General features: G+C 32.2%; 1 protein-coding gene across 1 annotated transcript; it reads left to right on the top strand.

Moving 5' to 3' along the window:
* Window positions 1–12,236: 12,236 nt before the first annotated feature.
* Window positions 12,237–13,901, top strand: LOC146999388 (E3 SUMO-protein ligase ZBED1-like). The gene is made up of 2 exons (XM_085823147.1): window positions 12,237–13,300; window positions 13,382–13,901. Exons 1-2 carry the CDS (start codon window positions 12,237–12,239, stop codon window positions 13,899–13,901), a joined length of 1,584 nt encoding a protein of 527 aa, XP_085679273.1.
* The last annotated feature ends 10,856 nt before the right edge of the window (window positions 13,902–24,757 follow it).

A 24,757-nucleotide genomic window follows, 5' to 3' on the forward strand; every position in this document is an offset into this window, starting at 1 on the left:
TAGCAACTAGAATATTAAATTATTATTATTATAATTCAATAAAAATTTAAAGACAAATAAAAATTTAAAGACAAAGAAAATTTAATTAATTTTTAAATTAATGATGAATAACTAAGTAATGAAATAAAATACCAGACATCGTCTTGTTTGGGGGCTGTAGCTGAAATTGCAATTTAAGAACTAAGCCGAGTATTAGCTAAATTTAGGCTTTTGATCAGCATATAATGTACTGTTTACCACAGTATGGATAAAAATTTGGTTATGTAGCCCATTCTTCTAAAACGATGTTTCGTCGCTGCCTTTCACCACCAATTCCCTTTTGTTTTCGGTTTGGGTTTATTTGGTTACGGCAAAGCATACTAGGGCTATTGCCTACGGAGAGGGATGCCTTCGTGGAGGACTTTTTAAAGGAAACTGGCTCATATGCAAATTACACATGCGGAAAACCACGAAAACGCCCGTGCAGCCAGCCGTTAACCGGAAATTGAACCCTGGACCGAACTATTAGTGTTCAGCGGCTTTACCGCTCGAGCGCTGCTGGGCTCTTTTTTCGTTTCATTCGCTGTTTGAAAAACATGTGTTCACTTTACGGTAAAGCAAGCACCTGTTTACTTCAATTAAAATGGGTTAGACGATATGATTCTTACTACTTTAATCTTAGCTTTTGATTTCTAATATTGATTCAATATTTTCTGTAGACAAAGTATTCTGATTAGAATAATGGATTTCAAACATGTTCAAAAGATGTGTATCTGAATATAATTAGATTTTTAAAAGATAGGGCCCATTTTATTAGTTTCACATATTTCTAAAGCAATTGAACCATAGTATCGCTGTTTTGAAAGAAAGTAAAATTGTGACAAATGTATAATGAACATTAATATACATGCTTTATTAGAAGTAGTCAGCCTTTTTAAACGTGACCGTCTATGCTTTTAGAATGATTTGGGAGCTCTGTGCATTTGCTCTGCCATCTTAAAAAAGCGATGTTCAATTATCAAAGTATGTTTACGTTCTCAAGAAATACGGGTCTCTTTCAGAAAGCGACCTCTTAGAAGTTGTCAATAAATGATAGAGTATAATTATTTTCTAATAGATAATAGAATTAATTTATTTTAACGTCAATTTAAAAATGGCTGCTTGTACTAAGAATTAAGAGCAATAAGACTCTAATTTTTCTTTCGCAATTAGCTGTTATGCTAGCTGAATTGTTTTCTGTATAATATTTATTGTGTACAATTGAAATATTTAGTTACGCATTCAACAAATAAACAACAAATGTAAGACAAATCATTTAAAAAATTAAATTTTGAAACATTAATAATAATTTTTCTGTTATACATAATATTATTAATGAATGATGAATTTATATTATATTATATATAAATCAAACTTTAAACTCCTATTCCTTTATAATAAATTGAAGAAAAGGAAGTGAATTAATTTTTAAAAACAAGACGAAAATTTAAAAAAAAAAAAAAAAAAAAAAAAAAATTTGTCGTATACCTAGAATCTAAAAATACCGAATACTGAATTTATCGGCTCATATAATAATAAATGCGTATTCATATTGTAACAGAAATTTTGTTAGAAGTCTAGCATATGTATAGTTATTTGTAATCTTTTAAAACTGTCGTAACATGATGCATATTTATCATTATCGTGAACCAAAACAGTATGCTTTACATCCTTACAAATATGCGTGATAGATTTTAATATTTATTTCTGCATATACTTAAGTTTCCCAGAGACATGAAAGCAAGTTAAGCAAATTTTTGTTGCATTAAGCAGACTTAAGTCTTAAGTTCTCTGTTAGCTAGTGTAAAATAATTTCGGATTTTATGAGCCTTCCAGAATTATTAGCAAAATAATGGAAATGTCTTTACAAAGTGTTTTGTAAGCAAACAGCAAATGTACACTGAGCAGTGATCAACTGATATATTTCTTAAATGATTTGGTTTAGTTGATTATGACAAAACACACTGGCACTATATGCCTAAAAGGAAAAATGCCTTCGTAGAGAACTTTCTAAGGAAAGCCGGCTCGTATGGTTCGTGGTAAGCTGGCTTGTAAGCAGGTACGTGGAAAAAACCACGAAAACGCCCATGAAGCCAGCCCTTTCGCCTGAGATCGAACTCAAGTCGGAAATGCCAGTGTTCAGCGATTTTACCGCTCGAACGCTGGTGGGCCATTTCTTAAATGAATGAAGCTATACTCATAATATTATGAAATAACACCGATTGAAATATTTAGTGCTTCACTATTATCTCTAATAAAGTAACATAAAAATTTTCCTACCTTTTCTAAATTTCTAAATTTCTTTTACGTTCTTTATTAATTTGTACTTAACCTATACATGTGCAAATGTGTTTATCGATCATATTGTTAAGTGTAAAAAGCAATTTGACATTTATCATATAGCATTCCTTGTCTCAACAAAGAGTTTTTGGAAAGGGGGTAAATCGGGGAAAATTCACATTTTCGTCATTAGCGGTTCTGATGAAAGAAATGGGGGGAAGCAGCGACCAAAACAACGAATAACGGACAAATAACAAAATCTAATCTTTAATGCAGTCTCCCAGTTTCTGTATTGTATTTGGGAAAGTTTTATGGTCATTATGAAAAGTGAATATTTGATATGGATACCACGACTTCCTTCTACGACTATTTAAATTATGCTTATTTTTGCTGCACTTCATTTAAACTTATTTCCTCGAATTATTCTAACTTAATTAAGCGATACCCGAAGGCAAGTTACAAATGGCATCAAAGATTGCAAATTTTGAAATTAAATTTCTCGGCCAATCTTTGTCCTACGGAACTCAAACTTCTTGTATTTTTATTTTTTCATAATGAGTATAAACTTTGGCAGATATAAATATAGGAACCAGAAGACAACATTAAAATTTAGATTTCATAATTTGTCCAAAATTAATTCTTTTTAAAATTTGACATTGACAAAATATGAATATTTTTGTCATTTAACATACTTCTGCATTTTTGTTGCACCGTATTTAAACTTGCTTCCTCGAGTTATTCTAATTAATTCACCAGACCCTCAAGGCAAGCTGAAAATTACATCAAAAACTGCAAATTTTTAAATAAAATATGCCGATCAATTTTTGTCGTATGGAAGTCAAACATCTTTTTTTTTTTTTTTTTTTTTTTTTTTTTTTTGTCATAACGAGTATGAAATTTTCCCAAATATAAGTATATGAATAGGGAGACAGCATTAAAAGATAGATTTCGTTATCTGCTCAGAATTTATTTTATTTTAATTTGACATTGCAAATCATGAATATTTTCATGAGTTAAAGCACTTCTGTAATTGGGAATGTATGACTACGACCAACGATTGCGAAAATAAAAGCCAGGTCAGGGAGGGGAGAATATATATATAGTTCATGTTATCTTTCTACTTTCATTATATATGTGTGTGTGTGTGTGTGTGTGTGTGCAGGGGCGTAGCTAAAGAGGGGCAAGGGAGCATCTGTCACCGGGTGCAGAATCAAAGGGGCGCCAAACTGATGTTACGACATTTTAGAATTAAATGTTTTCCATCCTTGCAAGCAGAAGGGTGCGCGAAATCTTCAGTTGTCCCTGGGCGCTGAAAACCCTAGCTACGACTCTGTGTGTGTGTGTGTACGTTTGGTATTATTGATTGCAATAAAAAAAGGAGGTGCACGTCTAGATGTTATAATAATCCTATATACAAAATTTCAACGTTCTACGACTAATAGTTTCTAAGTTATGCATACATGAATACGTACGTACAGACGTCATGAAAAAAATTCTTTTTCAATTCATCTAACAACCATTTTGGAAGAAAGAATCTTTATTACGTTCGTACGTACACATGTCACACACACACACACACACACACACACCAAAAAAAAAAAAAAAAAAAAAAAAAAAAAATCATTTAAATGAATTCGGGAGTGGTCAAAGTGGACTTCCGTGCGGCAAAAATTGACCATGTTATTTAATTTCAAGATTTGGAGCTTTTGATGTCATTTTTAACTTGCCTTGTGAGATCAGTTATTATATTAGATTAATTCAATGAAAAACGTTTAAATGAAGTGCAGCAAAAAATGTGTGCAATTTAAAAGGCTCTACAAGGATGCCCTGTGTGGTGTTTACATCAGATCTTTGTTAGTTAGTAACAGATTAGATATGACAGAATAATATCTTGGGGGTTTTCGAATGAAAAGTGAAACAATGCAAAATTAATGTTTCGAGACTAACAGCATTTTTGGGCTAATATTTTTCCCCAAACTTGCAAGATATGAATCACATTAGAATCATCACTTTAGTCTCTTTCATAAGAAACTATCATCACTTATCAGTTTCCTCCTCAAAATTCAATAATGTTTGCTGTCCCAATTTAATATAATTCCAATAAAGTTTTTAAAACATAAAATAAAAGTCTAGAACTATGAAATAAACTATGAAATGTTTCTAAACATCGAAATAAAAATGTCAAGTGAGCAAGGGTATTTGAGAATGAAAATAAAACATGTGGATAATGCAAAATCAACATGAAAAAATATTATTTATTAGTATTATTATCTAATGAATAGAAAGAAAGTTTCAGAAAGTATATATCATAATAGAATACTATGATCTCAATTATCCTCACCCACCCTGTTAAATTCAGAAGAGGAAAAGATCTGTGATATCACGCTTTTGGCTTCAAGGTTTATCCTCAGTGTTGTGGATTCCTCCACAAGAAAGGCCGACAAAGGAAGGGCTTGAGCTGGAGACGCCAGTAAAAATTAAACCATTAAATTGGGAATAAAAGATCCTTTTTCTTTTCTGAGTATGTTATAGAGAGTAAGTTTTCTCTTTCCTTAATGAGAAATGAACCACGGGGTTCTTCCTCAGGGGTAGGAGCGCTTTGAAAAAAAGCTTTCTATGTATGAAATTGTCGGAAAGCCTTTCGTCCTAAGAGGAGGTAAACGGATACGACGGCTTTGTTAAAGAAAAAAAAAAAAAAAGATTTAGCACTGTCTTCAGTTATTGTTTAATCGGACCTTGGACGATAGAACCTTGCTCTGTCTCGATATTACATTGCTCTAAGAGCAAACAGAAGAATAGACAAACCTATTATTGATTAGTATTACCATCTAATGAATGAAAAGAAAGTAAAAATCTCACAGACAACAAACAGTACGTATCACTAGAGTACTATGATCCTAATTATCCTCACCTACCCTGATATGTCGCGAATTTGGCTTCAAAGGTTTTTTTTCTGAGCGGGAGCGCCAGTAAGAATTAAACAATTAGATTGCGAATAAAAGAAAAATATCCCTTTTCTCTTCTGAGTATTTCAACAGAGAGTAACTTTGCTCCTCCGTTAATGAGAAGTTGACCATAGGGTTGTTCTTGGGGGCAGGAGTACTTTGAAAAAAGCTTCTTATGTGTAAAATTGTCAAATAGCCTCTCGTCGTAAGAGGAGGTAAACGGATACGGCAACCTTGTTAAAAAAAAAACCTTGATCTAACGTTGGCGTCAGTTATTGTTTAATCGGATCTTACTCTGTCTCCATATTACATTACTCTAACAGCAAACAGAAGAATAGACAAACCTATTATTTTCAAAGAGACATTTTGTCAGAACGGGAATCACTGAGAATTTCCCACGGCAAACGAAAAGAGGAAAATTTTAGCCCCTCGCTTTTAGGACACTGTGAAGATTTGCACGACGCCTAATTTTAATTTCTGCGGGGTTATAATTGGCCTAGAGTAGATTGTGATAAACTGGAATTCGCCAATTAAATTCAAGTGAGGCGTGGTGTGTCAGAAGATGACTTTTAATTAATAATTAGGTCGGGAGTTAAATAGGGAAAAATTTCGTCGAAAAGAGTTTTTAGTCTGAGTTTTTCTTTCTTTTTTTTTTTTCTTCCTGTATTTGGTTTGGAGACTTGAAAATGAAATATCGCTTTACCTTGAAAAGTGAGGAAAATAGGAAGATTTTGGAAAAATGATGCCTGTCCTTTTGCTTGGGCCTTGAGTTAGAAAATTGAAAAAATCGCAAGAAATATAGTTTTTAAAGATGGTGAAATGGGCTTCTCTTCCTTTTTGCTTTACGAAATGAGTTTTGGACTGGTAAAGTTTCCTGTCTGAATGATTACAGGTGGTTTGCAGATATTCAATAAATGACTTAAGGAGAGATGACTTAGATTAGACTGATTCATAGAGGCTCCTGTTTTATCATGTCATGTTTTATAGACTTTAAGATGGATTGTACTTGTTTATAGACTTTTAAGTCAAGACGGAGAGAAAAAGATTGTGAAGGAGAGTTCCAGCTGAAAATCGACTGAGCGATAAAAGTTCCTGACCGCGGTGAACCAGCCTTACAATTAAAGACTGACTGTATGAGTCGATGATTATATAGGACTTAATATAAAAATTCATCCATAGCCTGACTCTTAGTGTATTACCTTTCAGAGCTGAGAAATTTGATTTTATTGATTGTGTGGGAACAAAGTCTGAAAAGGTATGTACAATTTTTCCTCTTACTTTTAGTGATCTATATATAAACTATTATTGATATTTTAATATGTATTAAAGAGTTAAATCCGAGATTAAGGAAATGTTTCTATTCCTATATTTATTGCGATCTTAAGGTGTTAATATGTTATTTAGGACTCTATACATAAAAATGAATAATTTATAACTAGGATATGTGGCTATTTAAGAATATGTTTTCTATCCACTACAACACAATAACGTATTGTTAATTGTATATTATTTATCAAAGTGTTGTAATGTTGCGGTTATGCTAACTTTCAATGTTCCCGTAAGGAACTGTAAATTGTAGATGTGAAAGAACCTTTTGTTAATTATTTCCAGTTGTAATTGATTATTTAATTATTCATTCGGAAAAAGTGATTTAATATGTTTCACAATTTTGTGACTGATATTTTTCACCCCAAAAATTCACCATAATATTAGTCCCTAATTACCAGACTGAATATGATTTGCAAGTTAAATGTAAATCTGAGTGGACAGATAAAATTAATTTATGGTTAGTTTAATTAATTACAAATAATTTTATGAAGATTATTGTGTTGTGTATGAATATTCGACTGAAAATTAGTTATTTATTTACTTAATTTAATGAAAGTTCGTTACCTAATTATTCAGTTCATCCATTGTTAAAACGTGTTCATTCATTGTTATGACTATTACTATAACTTGTGTATTGTTTGCAAGTACTTATTTTTATTACGAGTGCATATTGGATTGAACTTTAGAACTGACCTATTTAAATATCGAATTGAATCATCTCATTAGAAACAAGTACCTAACTTTATGGCTGTTCGCTTGTATTAATTTAGGTTGAGCATTTGTAGTGATGAAGTAGTGCGAAGAGCGCCGCCAAAATAAGCGATAAACATTAGAGTCTCATCATAATTGGAGAGAGCGTTGACTGTTTAAATATGTTATTGAAAACTAGGAATTTACTTATTCAATCCATTGCATTAGTGGTTTATAACTTATGTATATGTGTTTTAGCTATTGTTTAATGATTTTTGCTTTAGTTGTTTGGTACTGAGTTGTTCTCAAAAACATTGCTAGAAAGTTAAGTACAAATTATATTTAGAAATATGTATTGGTGCTATGTGGGTTCAGAAACTTAAGAAATGGGAAGAGTTAGACAAAAAGATGTACTCGGGGTAACAAGCGAGGATCGTTTCAGTCGTGTTTTCGGCTTTGATCCATTAGAGTCCACAGTTTTCAGGCTCCGACTCAGATTGTTATTTTTAAAATTTTATAGATAGAGTTAACCTTATAGATTCGCATATCGGGTAATCTGACTCAGAAACTTTGATGGCCAAAGAATAACATTAACAGGAGAAGTCGTGAGTTTCATTCGCAATAATCCCAGATTACGAAGAAAAACGGATTTAAAATTTGTGTTAGAATCTCTTAAACATAGATTTTCTACCACTCAAAATTTGCATTCGCTTTACAGAGCCTTGATCTAAGCCTTTCAGAAGCTTCGGGAATCAGTTTGACAAAATGCAGCTCGCGTCGAAGCTTTATCGTATAATTTATCGTATCTGTAATCGTATCGTATCTGTATCTTTATCGTATCTGTAATCTTGGATAGACAAAAAGATCCAATTTCAGAAGCACACCGTCTGGAGTTGTTATTGTCAGTTTTTACACAAGGACTGTTCCCCCATCTCAAGAGGCTGTTGCTTCTCCAAAATCACAAGTCCTTCTCATTACGCCCACCAGCGGCCGAGCGGTAAAATCGCTGAACACTGGTATTTCCGATCTGGGTTCGATTTCAGGCGAATGGGCTGGCTGCATGAGCGTTTTCGTGGTTTTCCTTATGTGTAACGTGTATACAAGCCATTTTACCTTAAAAAGGCCTCCACGAAGGCATCCCCTAGGCAGACTGCCCTCAAAAGCTTTCCCATAATTAAAATAAATCCAAATAAGTAGGAGAAGATTTTGAAAGTTGGAGAAGTGATTTTGATCTATCACATTTACCCACAGCTCAGAAGGAAAAGCTGCAAGATCCATTGAGTCGTTATAGACATATCTTTAACCTTATCGGTATTGGAATTGTCGAGATGTCTAGCTATTCTTCATAACATTAAGTTACGCGACAGCGTTTCAGCGCGTCAAAGTGCCATGTCACCTGAGGGATAAATTAAATAGACAGATCTCAGACATCATTAGGGAAAGCACTTCTGCTTATAGTGCCCGAAAATACCCACAAATTAGTCACAGATTTCAGGAAGCTAACGAAAAGACGGTGGAAGATAGTTTCTCCCTTCCGAACACATTATGGTTAATGAAAGGATTGGGGGGCTGTTTGAATTATCCTCGACTTTAGGTTTCTTTCAGATGAAGATGCACCCGTCGGGCATCTTCAAATATAGGTTTTCGCTGCCACAGGACATTAAGAATGGTCTCGAGTGGTGTTCGGTCTTAAAAACGCTTCGAGTTCCTATCCTTTCAGCGGTTAATGGACACTGTCCGGCTTGTTCCCATTACAAATAAGAATTTATATTGACAATAATATTGTAAATGGTTCAAAAGCATTGAGGATTATTTAGAAAAACTGAAAATTTTTCTTTGACTGGTTAAATATGCATAGCCTCAAACCAACAAATGCAAATTCTTATAGCTCACTGTGAAGTATATGGGATATAAATTGTCCAAAGGAATTATACAACCGGACGATAGGAATCTAAGAGTGGTTCAAAAATATAAGCTCCCTTCAAACAAAAAGGAAGTTAGAAGATTTTTGAGATTAATTGGGTGTTATCGTAAATTTATTCTAAATTTTGCTTAAAGAGACTTCTGACGAAACTGACTTAAAAAAAGGAAAAATTTAAATGGTTAGAAGATGTTCAACATGCCTTTGATACCTTTAAAGCGGAACTCTTAAAGCAACCAACTCTTTAGTTTTTTTTATATATTATTTAAAACATGTAAGAGTTATTTTAACATGTAAAGGAATATTTCTTTTAATTATACTTATCAGATTTTTTTTTACCTTTAATTTCAACAATACATATTCTAAAACTCTTTTTTTTACTACTTTCTTAAGTACGCATCTCATAGAATTTACTTTACAATACCTTTTAACAGATTGCTTTCCTGTACGATAAATTCTTGCTTAAATAGTTTTATAAGCGGATTTGTCAACAGGATTTCAATTTATTTGTACATTTCAATGTTAAGGTTATTATAAATTTAGATGCATTGAATAATTAGATTTTTTCACAGTAACTTTCACAGGAGTTTGTGAATGAAAAAATCCTTAATTTCAAACACATTTATAAATAATTTGATAAATATTTACGTATTTTGTTAAAGGCAGATACATGCATTTTGCAAGCATTTGCATAAATACCCATACATATTTCATATTTTTCATTTCCGGCATGTATAAATCTTCTGTGCATTCACTATATTTTTCGAGTAAAGTAATTGACAATAATTTAGCATAAACCCAAAATTTTTACATAAGAAATATGTATAGATATAATTTGAATGAAAATTACATGCGTTATTTTTAATACCCACTCAAAGATCAGATTTTCTTCGAAACCCAAAGTGATTATTTTTCAATTATATAAAAATAAAATGATGAGTTCAAAATGAGCAACTATAAAGCCTGTTCTCTAAAAATTTTTAAAAAGTACACGTTATAATGATATGTGAATAACAAAAAAGTTTATTTTATTTAAAAAAATTTGGCGTTTGGAGCGTAAAATAAAAGCAGCGAATACTCTATCAAGGGTATCAGAAGGCGTATACAGTTTTAAAGGTAACGTAAGGTATTTTTCATTCTTTAAGCAGGCCCACCAGCGGACGAGCGGAAAAGTCGCTGAACAGTGGTAGTTCGGTCCGAGGCTCGAATCCCGCGAATGGGCTGGCTGCATGGGTGTTTTCGTGGTTTTCCCCATGCGTAACGTGTATACGAGCCAGTTTCCCTTAGAAAGTCCTCCACGAAGGCATCCCTTCCCTTAGGCAGATAGCCCTCGAGGCTTTGCCATAATCGCACACACACATTCTTTAAGAAGAACATTTTTGCTAAAATCTATATTTTTGTACTTCAACAGCTTACAATTTTATAAAACAAATTTATAATCAAAATTGCTGTTGTTAGTTATCGAAAAATAACCAAGATGTGATTTTTGCTTAAATGTCATTAAACTGTACAAATTGCTATTATCCATCACACAATGAATGTTTATTTTATGCGAAAGTGTTCCGTTTTTTGATTTGTATGGAACTGTCGTGTGTCGAAATACTATCAAAGCGCTGTCAAGGAAGCTTCTGAATGTAAACACCCCCCCCCCCGATCTGGAGAAAGAAGCCTCGGAGCAGTGCTTCACTTGTAGTGCAGAGTTCCTTCCTTTCTTACCTAGATGGGTTTTGCACTGCGGGGGGGGGGGAACTCTCCTTATCAGTGAGTGGAATCTGAATGGGGCCTTTGTTTATTGTCCTGAACTGTGCTTAGTTAATGAAAACGTCATTATATGTTTTCTCAAGGTAACGAAAATTTTATGGTCAAGGAAAATAGAGCGGTTTTTGAACTAATGAGAAGTTTATGATGGCTGAAAGGAAAGTAAAATATAAACAAACGCTTAAGGATCAATATCGTGTGTAATCAATAAAAATTAGGGTTTATGAATTTCTGATGGCATATAAAAGTAATTTGTTACGTTATATGTTAAAGTTTTTATTGTGTTGTGTCTAGAACCAAAACTATTGTGTAAAATGAAAATTAAGATTAGTTTAGTAATATCATTGCTCTTAAAAATTACTTTAAAGATTACATGGAAGAAATTAGATGCTTATTCATATTTTCATTACTGACTCACGCAGTACCAGCCAATAAGATGTATTTCCTTAAGTGTAATACTGTTGTCATTAAATATCGGTATCAACGTAAGGAAATATTCTAGATTTTAAGATTTTAATTTAAGTTAAACAGTAATTATCAGATAGACTATTTTTGAATAAAATTTTAATAGCTTCCTGAAGGGATGTTAGAAAGTATATACAATCGTAATTAAAAATATAAATAATAATACTATTCAAAAAAATTTTGCTTAAGTATAACGAAGATTAAATTAATAATCTTCACAGACATTTCAAATCGAAGTGTTAAAAAAATAACTTACATAGACTCGTTATCAGGCCTAAATATCATCAGGCTTACCTATTTTAGCAATAATAATAGGAACATAATTTAATACAGTATCTGAAAGAGAAAATATTGAGTGATGGAGACCGTTGGCTCAAGTACAAGGTAGGTGTAAGGCCTATACAAGATACAGGTAGTCAAATTGAGGATCGATCTTACGACCTTCAGTCTCTAGCCAATATATAGCTTGGCGCACGTTCACTTCTTACGATTCTGAGTTTCATTATGCAAATATAAGTAATTTATTTTAAGACTGACTGAATGAGATTTTACTGATTTCAACTTATATAGACTGCATATATTATTTATATTTGATACTTATTTTCACTAACATTTTTAACGAGCTTTTATTATTTTATGTTACAGTGCAATCTATAATGGATAGGAAGAGAAGTCGGCTATGGAGGTTTTTTACACAGGCTACCGATGAGAAGGCAAAATGTGATATTTGCCACTCGCTATATTTAGTAAAAGGTGGCTCAACAACAAATTTAAAAAAACACCTCATAAAAAAACACAGGTCAACTTACGAAAACGTCATTCTATGCTCCATGTCGGATACAATAATTCAAGAAGTTCCTGTGTCATCAACATCAGCAGCAAGTACTGAACATATTAATCATTCAATAGAACTGATATCTCAAACAAATTTAAAACAAACGACGCTGAGTACTTTCCTTAAACGCCCCGTAAGTGTAGTACGGGAAAAAAAAATAAATGACTTAATTTTTAATATGATAGTCAAAGACCTACAGCCTTTTTCTGTCGTTGAAGATACTGGTTTTAAAGAGCTAATTAATTATTTAGAACCTGGTTACAAATTACCTTCAAGGTACACATTTAGTAATACCTTCCTGGACGCTCAGTACTTTGAAGTCCAAAGCAGATTAAAAGAAGAATTGCAGAGTGCAAACTTTGTATCAATTACGACCGATGCTTGGACTTCGCGAGCAGCGACTTCACATCAGGCCGTTACTGCCCATTATATATTAAATTGGGAGCTGAAGTATGCACTATTGGGCTGTTTTGAATGTCATGAGCGACATACAGCCGAATATATAAAGAAGGAATTATGTAACTTGCTGTCCCATTGGAATTTACAAAATAAAATATTTGTCTGCGTAACAGACAATGCAGCAAATATGAAAGCAGCCATACGGTTGGCCAATTTTGAACATTTGCCTTGTGTCGCGCATACGCTTAATTTAATTGTGCGTGCGGGACTTCAGGGCGCTGAACTAGATTGCCTCATAAAAAAAATAAAAACCATCGTGGAGCATTTTCACAGAAGTCCGTTGGCAACGAAAAAATTTGCTGAGGTGCAAAAGCAGCTGAGGCCTGGCGAAAAGCCTCTTAAATTAAAAATGGACATAGTGACCAGATGGAACAGCACCCTGGATATGCTAGAAAGAATGTGTATCCTTCAGGAGCCTCTAGAAGCGGCCCTTGGACTCCTACACAATCCAGTTGCAAATCTGTCAGAAAGTGACTGGCAGGCTCTTCCAGATGTAATTAAAATTTTAAGACCATTTAAGCAGCTAACCGAAGAAATGTCGTCTGAAAATAAGGTTACTGTTTCAACGGTGTTAGCTGCGACTGAAAGTGTAATTAGCATGTTTGAAAATTTAAATTTAAATATTAATACAGAAATTGGAAAAAATCTATCTAATAAAATAATAACAGAATTCAAATACAGGTTCAAAAATTGTTATAGAAATCCAATATTATCTAAAGCAGCACTATTAGACCCGCGGTTTAAGAAGTTGGCATTCAGACTAGCTGATGAATCAAATTATGAGTGTGCTAAAACTCTGCTGAAAACTGAACTTGAAAAATATTTTAATGTTGACAAACAGCAGACAGTGCAATCAAATAAAGTCACGCCAGCAATATTCACTGACACTAACGAGGACTCAATATGGAAAGACTTTGATGCAAGAGTGACATCAAACTCCGTCTCAAACTCAACTGTATCCAGCATCGTCACTATGAGGCAATATTTTGAGGAACGCATTCTTTCTAGGAATGAGTGCCCATTAAAATGGTGGCAGGCGCGGGCATTACTCTACCCCGAACTTTCAATTTTAGCAGAGAAATATTTATCGATCATGGCTACCTCGGGACCATCCGAAAGAACGTTTTCGAAATCGGGGCAAATCAAAGTGGAAAACGTTGTTCCATTCAACCAAAACGAATGGAAAAAGTTTTATTTTTAAACATGAACAAAAGATTACTTCGCTAAAAATAATATGAAATTGTTCTTTCTGTAATGCTTAATTTAATTATTTTTGTAAGTTTTTTAAAATGTGCATAAAATGTTTCATAGTTTTTTTAATTTTTAATGTCCATATATAATTTTCCTAATGTTGTCGAATCGAATGTCATTTAAAACAATGTTAGGAATTGTTATGATCGACCTGAACAAACATAATGCTTTACATATCATATTATAATCATAATCATTGATTTATCAATAGGCCAACATAAAAAGGGATCTGAATAAGAATAACAAAACAAGAATAGTTCAAAATACAGAAATGTGTAAAATATGTATAATATGTAATATTTATATGTACAAAGTTTGCTAAAACCAACCGGTAATTGAAGAAACTGACCCAATTAGAATAAGACACTGCCGGAGACTACTCTTGGTGAGCAGTTTTTTATATCAACAAGTTAAGGGGTTGGTTTTTATTCGTCTCTCACTCAAATGCCTCTTTATGTATCTGAGTTGATATTATCATTTTTATTTAGAAATAAATGACTTAATAATGTATAATTTTCTGTAATAATTTTCTAGATTTTATTCTCAGAAAAGATACCGAAGTGAATAAAAAATCTGTAGAATACTCATGTGAAATGGGTAATAAAATTCTGGAGATCAAAAGAAAGAAATGCATTTGTAAATAAATTAGTGTATGTTGTTTACGGTGTTGTATCTCAAAAAATAAAACAAAACAAAAATGTTCATTGCATGTTTTTTCAGGACTATCAATCCGGCTCCGCGAAAGATTTTTTAAAATAATTTTATAAAATTTAAAATAAGCAAGGTAACATGCACATTAACTATTTTATATAACAACCAATCTATGAATACATTGCCTGTCATGTATGTTCTTTATATATTTTAAACATTATATATAATTATTTCTAAATTTACAGTGTGTAAAATAATATAGCATTCTATTAAAAAATTTGTTGCTGTACTTTTTAGGAAGTATTTTTAGTAAAGGTTTCATATGTTATCTTTACCAACTTTCATAATAGTATTCTATGTTTGTTCTTAGAAATTTTCAGCAGAGATATTATATTTTGCACACGGTGTCATATGTATAATCACAAAATACAACCTGAAGTAAGAATATTTCAAGTATTTGTTTCTTATGTACGAATAAGTAGTTTTGTATTAATTTAATATTTCACACTCAATTTATTAACAAATTAATTAAATTTTATTAGAAAGCAACCTTAAACCAAGCAAAATAGACTTTAGACCATTTAACACATTATATATTCTGAAAACATAACATTAGTGTAACCATTGTAAAGCAGTAAATTAATGTTAATTATGTAACTAAGTGCATAGTTATTCTCAAATACGCACCTATTTGTGATAAAGTAGATAGTATAATGAATTGAATGATGATAGTTTATTAAATCTGCTTGAAAAAAAGCAATTATAAAGAATCATATTTATATAGTTATTCTACTACTATGAATAATTCTTCTAAAGGAAAGAAAATGCAACTGCCAAATCAGTTTTGAAATGAAAAAATACCAATGATGATACATCATGTAATCGTAACTTTATCCAAAGATATTGCTGCAAAGTAAAGTGGAAATCGTTCTATAAAACAGACAAACAGCTTTCAGACTCCGACAAATTGTTACCATTTTTCATAATTAGTGTTCATCAGCAGTTGAATGGATAATACTGTAGAGCACTGGTAGTTTAACTCATTGCATGCAGGTATATCTTGCCAAGCCATAAATCAACCTTTCACTTACAAGAAGAATTTAACAAAGCTAGCCTACTTGGCCTCACAAGTTCATCCGCACACAATGTGCTAATAACGCAAAATCAGAACTTAAGTAAATAACAAATAAGTCTAAATTAATTAGCTAACAAGCTAGACCAAAATTCTAACTACTGCCGCAAATAAATTAATCTTCGGCTGTATAGACCAAAGCAAAGATATCAAGTGGACAGAAGAACGCTGGTAGAGTAGAGAGTCGCGCAATGCCGACTCTGTATTCATTTAAGTCATATAACTGCTGTGTTTATCTCACGACTTTCGAGTTATGATTTGAATTTAGTATATAATCATGTATTCATTATTATATTATTTTTTATATTACCTTAAAAAAATATTTATATGTGAGCTATTAAGAGTGTTGTGATGATGTACTAGTAGCTCACGATCGACCTCGTTCTAGATATGACTACCTGAACAGACAAAGTTTTCTTACGTTTATTTCAAGAATAAAGATATAACAGTAAATAAATTGAGAAGACGAATGCGGATCTGATTGGGAACTAGCGCAAAATAGTTTTGACTGGAGTGTCTACCTTTGAGGAAGATTGAATTTTGATTAATTGCAGGATACATGAAAACTATCAGCCTAGCAGAAGATTTGTATTCGTAGAATGCTGTTTACCGGAAAGAGAATAGTCTTCCCGTTATGCATATGGAAAATCTCGAGTTGCGAGTCTTTTACTTAAGTTACTTTGCATGAAAATATGCAAATTTTTTCGATGCAAGGAATTTTAAGCTATTTCTGCTTTAAATGTAGGCAGACGAAAAGAAATTTTTAGCATACTAACTTATTATTTAGGGCTTTAATCAAAATAATATTCGTCTAGTAATTTTTTTCCCCAGTGAGTGACTAATTTTCGGTATTCAGGAAATGTTACATTGCACTAATCAAATAGTTCAATTCTCCCCCAGCTCAAAAAATATCTATAATAACCATTCTCGAAATATTACTCTGCAGTAATCGCGTTTGACATTGAATAGAGAGAATATGGGAATGAAAAACAAATAATGCCTCGTTATTGCATAAAAGTTAACTTTGTTTTATATGTATGTGGAAATTTTATATATGAAAAGGATGTTACTATTCTTATTTATTGTAAGAATTGTTGTGTTTCTTATCAACGCTTATGATCTAAAATCGCTTACATATGTAAATAAATCATCAAAATATGTAAATTAAGCAATAACTGATTTAAAATTAAAAGATAATAATAAAAAATACAAGAATCTAAACAAGGTATTTTAACAATAATGAAACTCATTTAAAAAAATAGTTTACTAACTGTAGATATCAGAGTAAGTTAAAGATAAGAAAACAGAAGTAATGAAGACTTAGATAGAGTTAAAAAAAAATCCTCCATCTCTCTCTCTCCATCTAGCACATGGGCTGAGATTAGGACAATGGGGGAGAATTGGACGAAAGGACTACGTAACCAAATTTCCATCCACACACTAGTACTATTTCCAGCATTCTCTATATTCTCATTAGTGGAGCTTTGATTGTTTTCCTTTCTTCATTGGTATGCCGTAAAAATCATGGTCTTTGTTTCTATCATCCTTTGAGTCATTATATTATTTGCTCATTCAGAGCCTAAATTTAGCAAATGCTCGGCTGAGCTTTAGTTCTTGCGAAATTGTAATTTCATCCACATCCCCAATTATGACGAAGATTTCCCGGTTTCCTCCTGTGATTAAAATCGTACCGGTTTATTCGCTGCTATCCCTCATCCCCTCTTTAGACACCCCTACTGACAATTTATTTCCCATTTCGTCCACTGCTTTTCAACACCCCCTCATCAATACCCCTACTCACGGACGGGGGACTTTCCCCCAATTCAACCCCCCTTTCAAAAAGTCGTTCTTGAGAGGCACATTTCTTGACATAGGGAACATTACATAGCAAATGTCAACTATGTACCAAACATCGATACACACATTTGCAAATATACAAATGAAGTAGGAATCAAGAAAAAAAGAAATGTTTAAAAGGTAAGAAAATATTTGTGTTACCTTTTTTTAGGGATAACAGAAAGCTCAAAATTTGTCAATCAGTACTATTTCATAATGCAATAAGCACAGTTTTATTCATTTAAGAAAATTTTTAGTAATTCGCTGCTCAGTGTAAACTGTTGTTAAACTTAAAAACACTTGAAAAAAAGTCATCATATGTGCGTTCGGCGCGCACACACATACTAGTTGGTTTGGTTTGTTACACTAGAGCTGTCTTAAGAGGAGCACACTAGAGCACACTAGAGCTGTCTTAAGAGGAGGGGTGCCTTCGTGGAGGGACTTTCTAAAGGAAACTGGCTCGCATACACGTTACACATGGAAAAAACTACGAAAACGTTCATGCAGCCAGTCCGTCCACCGAGATTCGAGCCCCGCACAAAACTACCAGTGTTCAGCGACTTTATCGCTCGGGCCCTTATTGGCCCTCACACATACAAGAAAATAGTAGATGATTTATGCTGAAAAAAATATTCTGAAAAAGGAACTGCGTTTTTTAACCGTTTACATCTGTTGTGCCGAAATAAAAATGTAATCAAAAACAATTTTTTGTATTCGAACGAACTTTATTGTGTGCACATGAATTATTATTATAACAACGTATGAAAGGATATAAGTTGAGAAAAGATTTCGAAGAAAATAATTTTCATTTTTAACTAGGAGCTTCGCTGCCAGCCTTCGTCTGGCTTTTAAATGTACCGGAAAAATGGCTGAAGGGAACACCAAATGTTAAATTTAAAAACTGCGTAGAATTTTACTCTGCAGAACAACTTCATAAAAAAAAGTTACTACGTATAACAAAATTACAAAGAAATAAACAATATCCTTTAATACAAATATTAATTATCCTAATAAATAAATTAACCAACTTCCCTTTGCAAAATCTTAAGAACTCAAATGGTATAAAGGAGGTTAAGAACTTTATTTCCTAAAAAAATCACTCAAAACTTTTCAATATCTTAAAAACTGTGAAATGAGCAATATATAACATAAAAGAATACAAAAAACAAAAAATTCTGAAAATCAAAGTATAATTAATGATATTTTATCTTATATTTTCAAGAGGAAAAAATTACAATGAAATAAGCTATATCCCTTAATAAAAATATTAATTATCCTAATAAAAAATTATTCAACTTTTCGTTGAAGGGAAAAAATCATGCGGAACGTTTCAATATCTTACAAACAATGAAATAAACAAAAAATAACATGAAAAAAAAAACAACAAATAAAAAAAAAAAAAAAAAAAATCCGCGCGGAATTTTACTCTGCAGGGCAAAATAAAAATGTATTATATATATATATAAATGACAATGAAATATGCCAATCTCTTAAAAACGATGAAATACCATAAAAAATACGATGAAAAATTGTTGCCAAACCCATATTTCTAAAAAAAATGAAACAATTTAAAATGATGCGATTTCATCAAAAATCTATCAACAACAATAAGACAGGAAAATTGTTGCCAAAATCACATTTTTAAAGATCTGAGAAGTGTACTCGGAAGCTTCATTTAAAAAAATTTTTAAAAATACAATATATTATTATTTTTCCAAAATTCTTTTGCAAAAGCAGTTGCAAGGATGAAAGTTTAATGTTTCCAAAAATCAAAGAAAAATAAACTGTACATTTAAAGAAAAAAAAAAAAACCTTTTTATAAAAAATCCGGTTGAAATGGTGTTAAGCTCCCTTTGTTAAATAAATTCGTACTGAATCGATTTATTGAAAGACGAATTTATTTTAAGTTCGTAAAATAGCTAAGTGCCTACGTTTCATGACGATGTGAAAATGGAGTGTGTAGAGTAAAATCTCGCTTTCCTATAGCCCATTATGTCTCAAAATGACGCGATTTCGTCACAAAACATAAAATAAAATAAATTCTAATTCTAATTTCGAAAAAACTGCTTCGAGGTGCACTGGCTCTTAACTAGATGCACTTACTATGTGCCAAATTTCGTAGCCGTGGGTCTATTAGCTTATGCGCAGCGCGAACGAAAGACACACACACAGACACTTTCTTTTATTATATGTAGAGATTTTTTCAAAAAGAGATATCATATTAATTTCCAAATAATTTAAATCTGCTGTGCTGAAATAAAAATTTAATAGAGAATATTTTTTGTGTTTGTTTATTGTATATGTAGGATTTACTATTATTACGTGTGTGTGTGCCTGTCTCAAAGTAAATATTTCAGTTATGTATAATAAAAAGTATAAAAAAAGAATTAAACTCGCATAACAGCTAATTGCGAAAGAAAAATTAGAGCCATAAATCGCTCATTTTTTTAAAATTACATTAATTCCATTATCTATTAGAAAATAATTATTGCAAATCATCTATTTAAACGACATCTCTAAGAGGTCACTTTCTAAGGAATCTGTATTTTTGAGAACATAAACAAACATTGGCAGTGAACATCACATTTTTAAGACCACCACATGTAAGATGCTCTAAAAGCATGAATGGTTGCATTTAAAGAGGACCCATTACTTTTAATAAAGAATGTAACTTTAATCTTAATTAAACATGTTTTTGGTGTGTGTGCCAAAATAGTCATACCGTGGTTCTGTTGCTTTAGAAATGTGTGAAATTAAAAATATGGATACTATATAACAAAAATGTTATTATATTCAGATTGGATTGGATTGGATTATTCAATTATGGCTAAATACACGAGGGCTATCTGCCTAAAGGGAGGGATGCCTTCGTGGAGGAATCTAAGGGAAACTGGCTCGTATACACGTTACACATGGGGAAAACCACGAAAACGCCCATGCAGCCAGCCCATTCGAGGGATTCGAACCTCGAACCGAACTACCAGTGTTAGCGTCTTTACGGCTCGGCCGCTGGTGGGCCTATTATATTCAGATACACACCTTTTGAACACGTCGGAAATTCATTATTCTGCTCAGCATAATTTGTCTGCATAAAATATTAAATAGTATCAGAAGTCAAAAGCTAAGTCGAAGTAAAAACAGTCATCTCTTCTAAACCATTTTAATTGAAGTAAACAGACGTTCGTCTTATCGTAAAATAAACACTTATTTTTCAAACAGCGGATAAAACGAGAAAGAAGGAATTGGTGGGGGAAGGCAGCGAACGAAATGACACTTTTTCGAGCTCTGGATGAAATGAGAAAGGACGAAACGGTACTAAGCCAATAAGACAAGGTCTGGTATTTTACTTTATTATTTTACTATTCATCATAAGTTTAAGAATTATTTAAATTTTTATTTGTCTTTACATTTTTATTAAATTTTACTTATAAGTATTTTATATTTCAGTTGCTAATTATTATGTTACTTTAATTATTCATTATTTTAATCACTATTTTTTATTATTTTAATTATGAAGTTTTTTAATTTATTATTTTAATTACTAATTAATGTTATTATTGTCATATTTATTTCCTTTCTTTCTTTATTTTTTCCTATTTTCCTGACGGCCTTCCGTAGGCGCTTCTGACTTTAAAAACTAAGCCCTGACAGCAATAGAAAATTTAATAATGAATCATATCCAGTGCACCAAAAAAATAATAGCCAAAATAAAGTGAATTATTTCTACTCAAAAATGTGACGCAAAACTCCCTATCGCAGCACTACCCAGTTCCCGCGGGGTAGAAAAGCTCACGTGATTCAATGCGATGCGACGTTTCAAGGCCCTTATTAGGGCCGTAGACCGATAAAATAGGCTCAGGATACGGATACCGATGGATTTTACCGAAAGTAACTAGTAACGATACGATAGTAACGAGTAACGATACGATAGTAACGAGTACTGGTTCACCGAGTAACGAATACATACGGGTACACAATTTCTCGTTACTTCTACAGCACTAACTAGTAGTTTGCCGGATACAATGTGCAATGACGCGAAAGAATATAGTTCTGTAGAACATCCTACATTATTCCGTAATAAACAGTACTATTTCCTAATTTTTTCTTTATCTAATTAATTAATTAATAGGGAAATAGTTAAATAATGCCGAATTCATTTTTAATGAAATGTAAAATTTTGCATGTATGGGACGACCACCTTCCATCCAATATTTCTGAGAATATAAACAAATTTTGGAATCTGAGAGTATCAGTAAATAAATATATAGAATATTGCCTCTCAAACGACCACTTCTGAAAGTGACCAATAGTTCTGAGATTATAAATAAATATTGATATTAAGCATTATTTCTATAAGACGACCATCTCTATATAAGACCAAAGTTTCTAGAATCTTGGATAGTCATCAGAGATGTATCTTTACTGCGAAATTATCGCGCGACTGTAATTCAATATCAATAACAGATCGCGCGATTGAAAAACATTTTCTGTCCTATAATTAGAGAAAAAAAAATTTTCCTTATGAGGTATTTCTCCCGCTTTCCTAGCGTGCCTTCGTGGTGTAATAGTTCTGCACGCTGGGCCGGTATTTCAGAGGACCGTGTTTCGATTCACGGCGAAGGCGGTTGCTAATTTTTCATCTCTACGTCTTCCCCAAAAAATCCTAATATCTCTACAGTGGCGCCCGAACTAAAAAGGTGTTGGATGAGGTATATCCACACCCAGGATTTAGTGATTGGATCCCCTTAAAAAAAAGTCGGCCTTTAAAAGGAGAAGTAATATAAGGTATTTCTCCCGCTTTCCTAGCGTGTCTTCGGCCCACCAGCGGCCGAGCGGTAAAGTCGCTGAACCCTGGTAGTGCGATCCGAGGTTCGATTCCCGCGAACGGGCTGGCTGCATGGGTGTTTTCGTGGTTTTTCCCACGTGTAACGTGTATACGAGCCAGTTTCCCTTAGAAAGTCCTCCACGAAGACATCCCTCCCCTTAGGCAGATAGCCCTAGTGTTCTTTGCCATAATTAAATACACCACCACCACACCTAGCGTGTCTTCGTGGTGTAGTGGTTCTGCACACTGGGCCGGAATTCCAGAGGTCCGTCCTTCGATTCCCGGCGAAGGCAGTTGCTTATTTTTCATGTTTCCTGCTTCCAAAAAAATACCTAATGTCTCTATACCCAAATTTAAAAAAAAATTCGTTTCCGTAATTAAATATATATATATCTAATTTTATATATATATATTTTACTTATTTTGCAGCATATTGCGCAAGATGTTTTCTAGACCAAAATTAGTTTTTCAAAATTGTAATTACTACCTTGCTTGATATATTATATCTAATTTTACCCATATTTGTAGTAGGGTTTGTAATCTGTAAGTAATTATATATGTAATTTATACATTTTTTATTAAAAAAAATATATGTTATTTAGAATTTTGAAAATATTCTAGAAAATGCTAATACATTGAAAAAATTTTTTTCTATGACTAAATAAATTTTTTAAAAACGTCAGAAAAAATAGCAGTTAAAATTAATAACAAAATAACAAGAATAAATCATCAATCATATCAATATTTTTAATGTACAGCATTTAGAAACAACTTAGTAAAATACATATGAAAAATAAAATAATGTGCAAATTTCAGATGTGCAATGTCAAAAAATTAAAACTGGTAAATTTGAGAACAAATATCCTCAAAATGTTTGACAACGAAAGTCCTCCGGACAATGCAGAATGAATGTCCTCAGGATGTGAAATTGGTGAACTCCTCAGGACATCTGAGAATCAACATCTTCAGGACATCCTGTCATATCCCGGGACATAGCGACTTAAATAAGACATCCTCAGGATGTTAAATTGCGATCTCCTCAGGACATCTGAGAATCAACATCCTTAGGACATACTAAGTATGTCCCGGGATATTGCGACTTAAATAGGACATCCTGAGGATGTTTTGTGCTATGGGGGTTCTTTTCAAAATGTGCAGTTTGTTTTAATCAGAGGTCTCATTACTGGGACCTCAAATTACTGAGAAACCGCGTTTTAGATAGAGGATTTGTTTTAGAAGATGTAACTGTTTTAAATTTTGATATTATTAAAGAGGTTTTTAAATAGAGATTGAGAAGAAATCAAATTGTGTCACAAATTAAAACCAAATTATTTAATGGTCAAGGGAAACGAGAGACAAAAATTCGCTCCAGAGAAAACATTATTTTCAAAAGGTACCGCAAAAGGTATACTCTACCCCACAGGAAATCAGAAAGCATCTGACTTCTATGAGTTAATCGATAATATCTTCGGTATTATGAATAGTACCAAAATAGTACCAACAAGAATAACAAGTATTTAACAAACTAATTTTGTTAAGTACTTGTTAAAGTTATTCTTATTGTATCCTTTGTAACTAATTATTGATTAGATTTTGTGCTAGATTAGCATTCTAGATAAAATATAATAGTATATAACATCAAAGTAATTGGCATAAAAAGACCTGCTTTCTTTACTCACACTTTTGAAAAATTAAATAACTGTTTTAGGTACTCTGAATTAAGCTATTTTGTCAAAATTAAGGTAACAATCTTATATACATTTATTTATTTGTAATATAGATATAAGTATAAATTACAAAATTATTTAAAAAATATCTATTATATTGAATCGGAAGAGAATTATAACAATGTAAAATTTACAATTAGGCAAAAAATCAAACGTAGGTTAGCAGAAATGTTGCCATATATGTCATATATGTTTAAACCTATGTCGATGTAAAGTTGTTTTTTGAGTAAATTTAAATAGCTGCTATTATAGTTATCTTAGAAGTAGTATAAAAATTCTCTCAGTTAGCATGCAAATAAAGAAATGATTAGAAATAAACGTGCATTAAATAAATAAAAAATAAAATAAAAAAAAACCTGCAAATAAAAATTTAAAAAAAAATAATTCTTTAATAAAAAATCTGAAATGTTTCAGATTTTAAATTACGTCCAAAGGGGCGTTTTTTTAACGTTTTGAGTGTTACCTTTATTTATTAAATATCATGTTCTTTGCACTTAAACCATAAAATTCAGTTCAAGAGCAATATCGCAAAATAATGTTAAATTAAGCATATCTTTAGAATTTCCGATATACACAGTCTCGCGAGCTGGAGATAAAAGTATTTTTTTTTATATAACGTTGCCATTTCTCGCTTT

This window comes from Stegodyphus dumicola, chromosome 1, assembly GCF_044657685.1.
Source record: "Stegodyphus dumicola isolate Sdum_Otavi_A_Nest chromosome 1, ASM4465768v1".
Lineage (NCBI taxonomy): Eukaryota > Metazoa > Arthropoda > Arachnida > Araneae > Eresidae > Stegodyphus > Stegodyphus dumicola.

Excerpts from the sequence above, each read along its gene's own strand:
- LOC146999388 (XM_085823147.1), top strand. The coding sequence starts at position 12,237 with ATGTCGGATACAATAATTCAAGAAGTTCCTGTGTCATCAACATCAGCA. Across the intron at positions 13,301-13,381 it reads ACTGAAAGTGTAATTAGCAT|GTTCAAAAATTGTTATAGAA; the intron begins GTTTGAAAATTT and ends ATTCAAATACAG.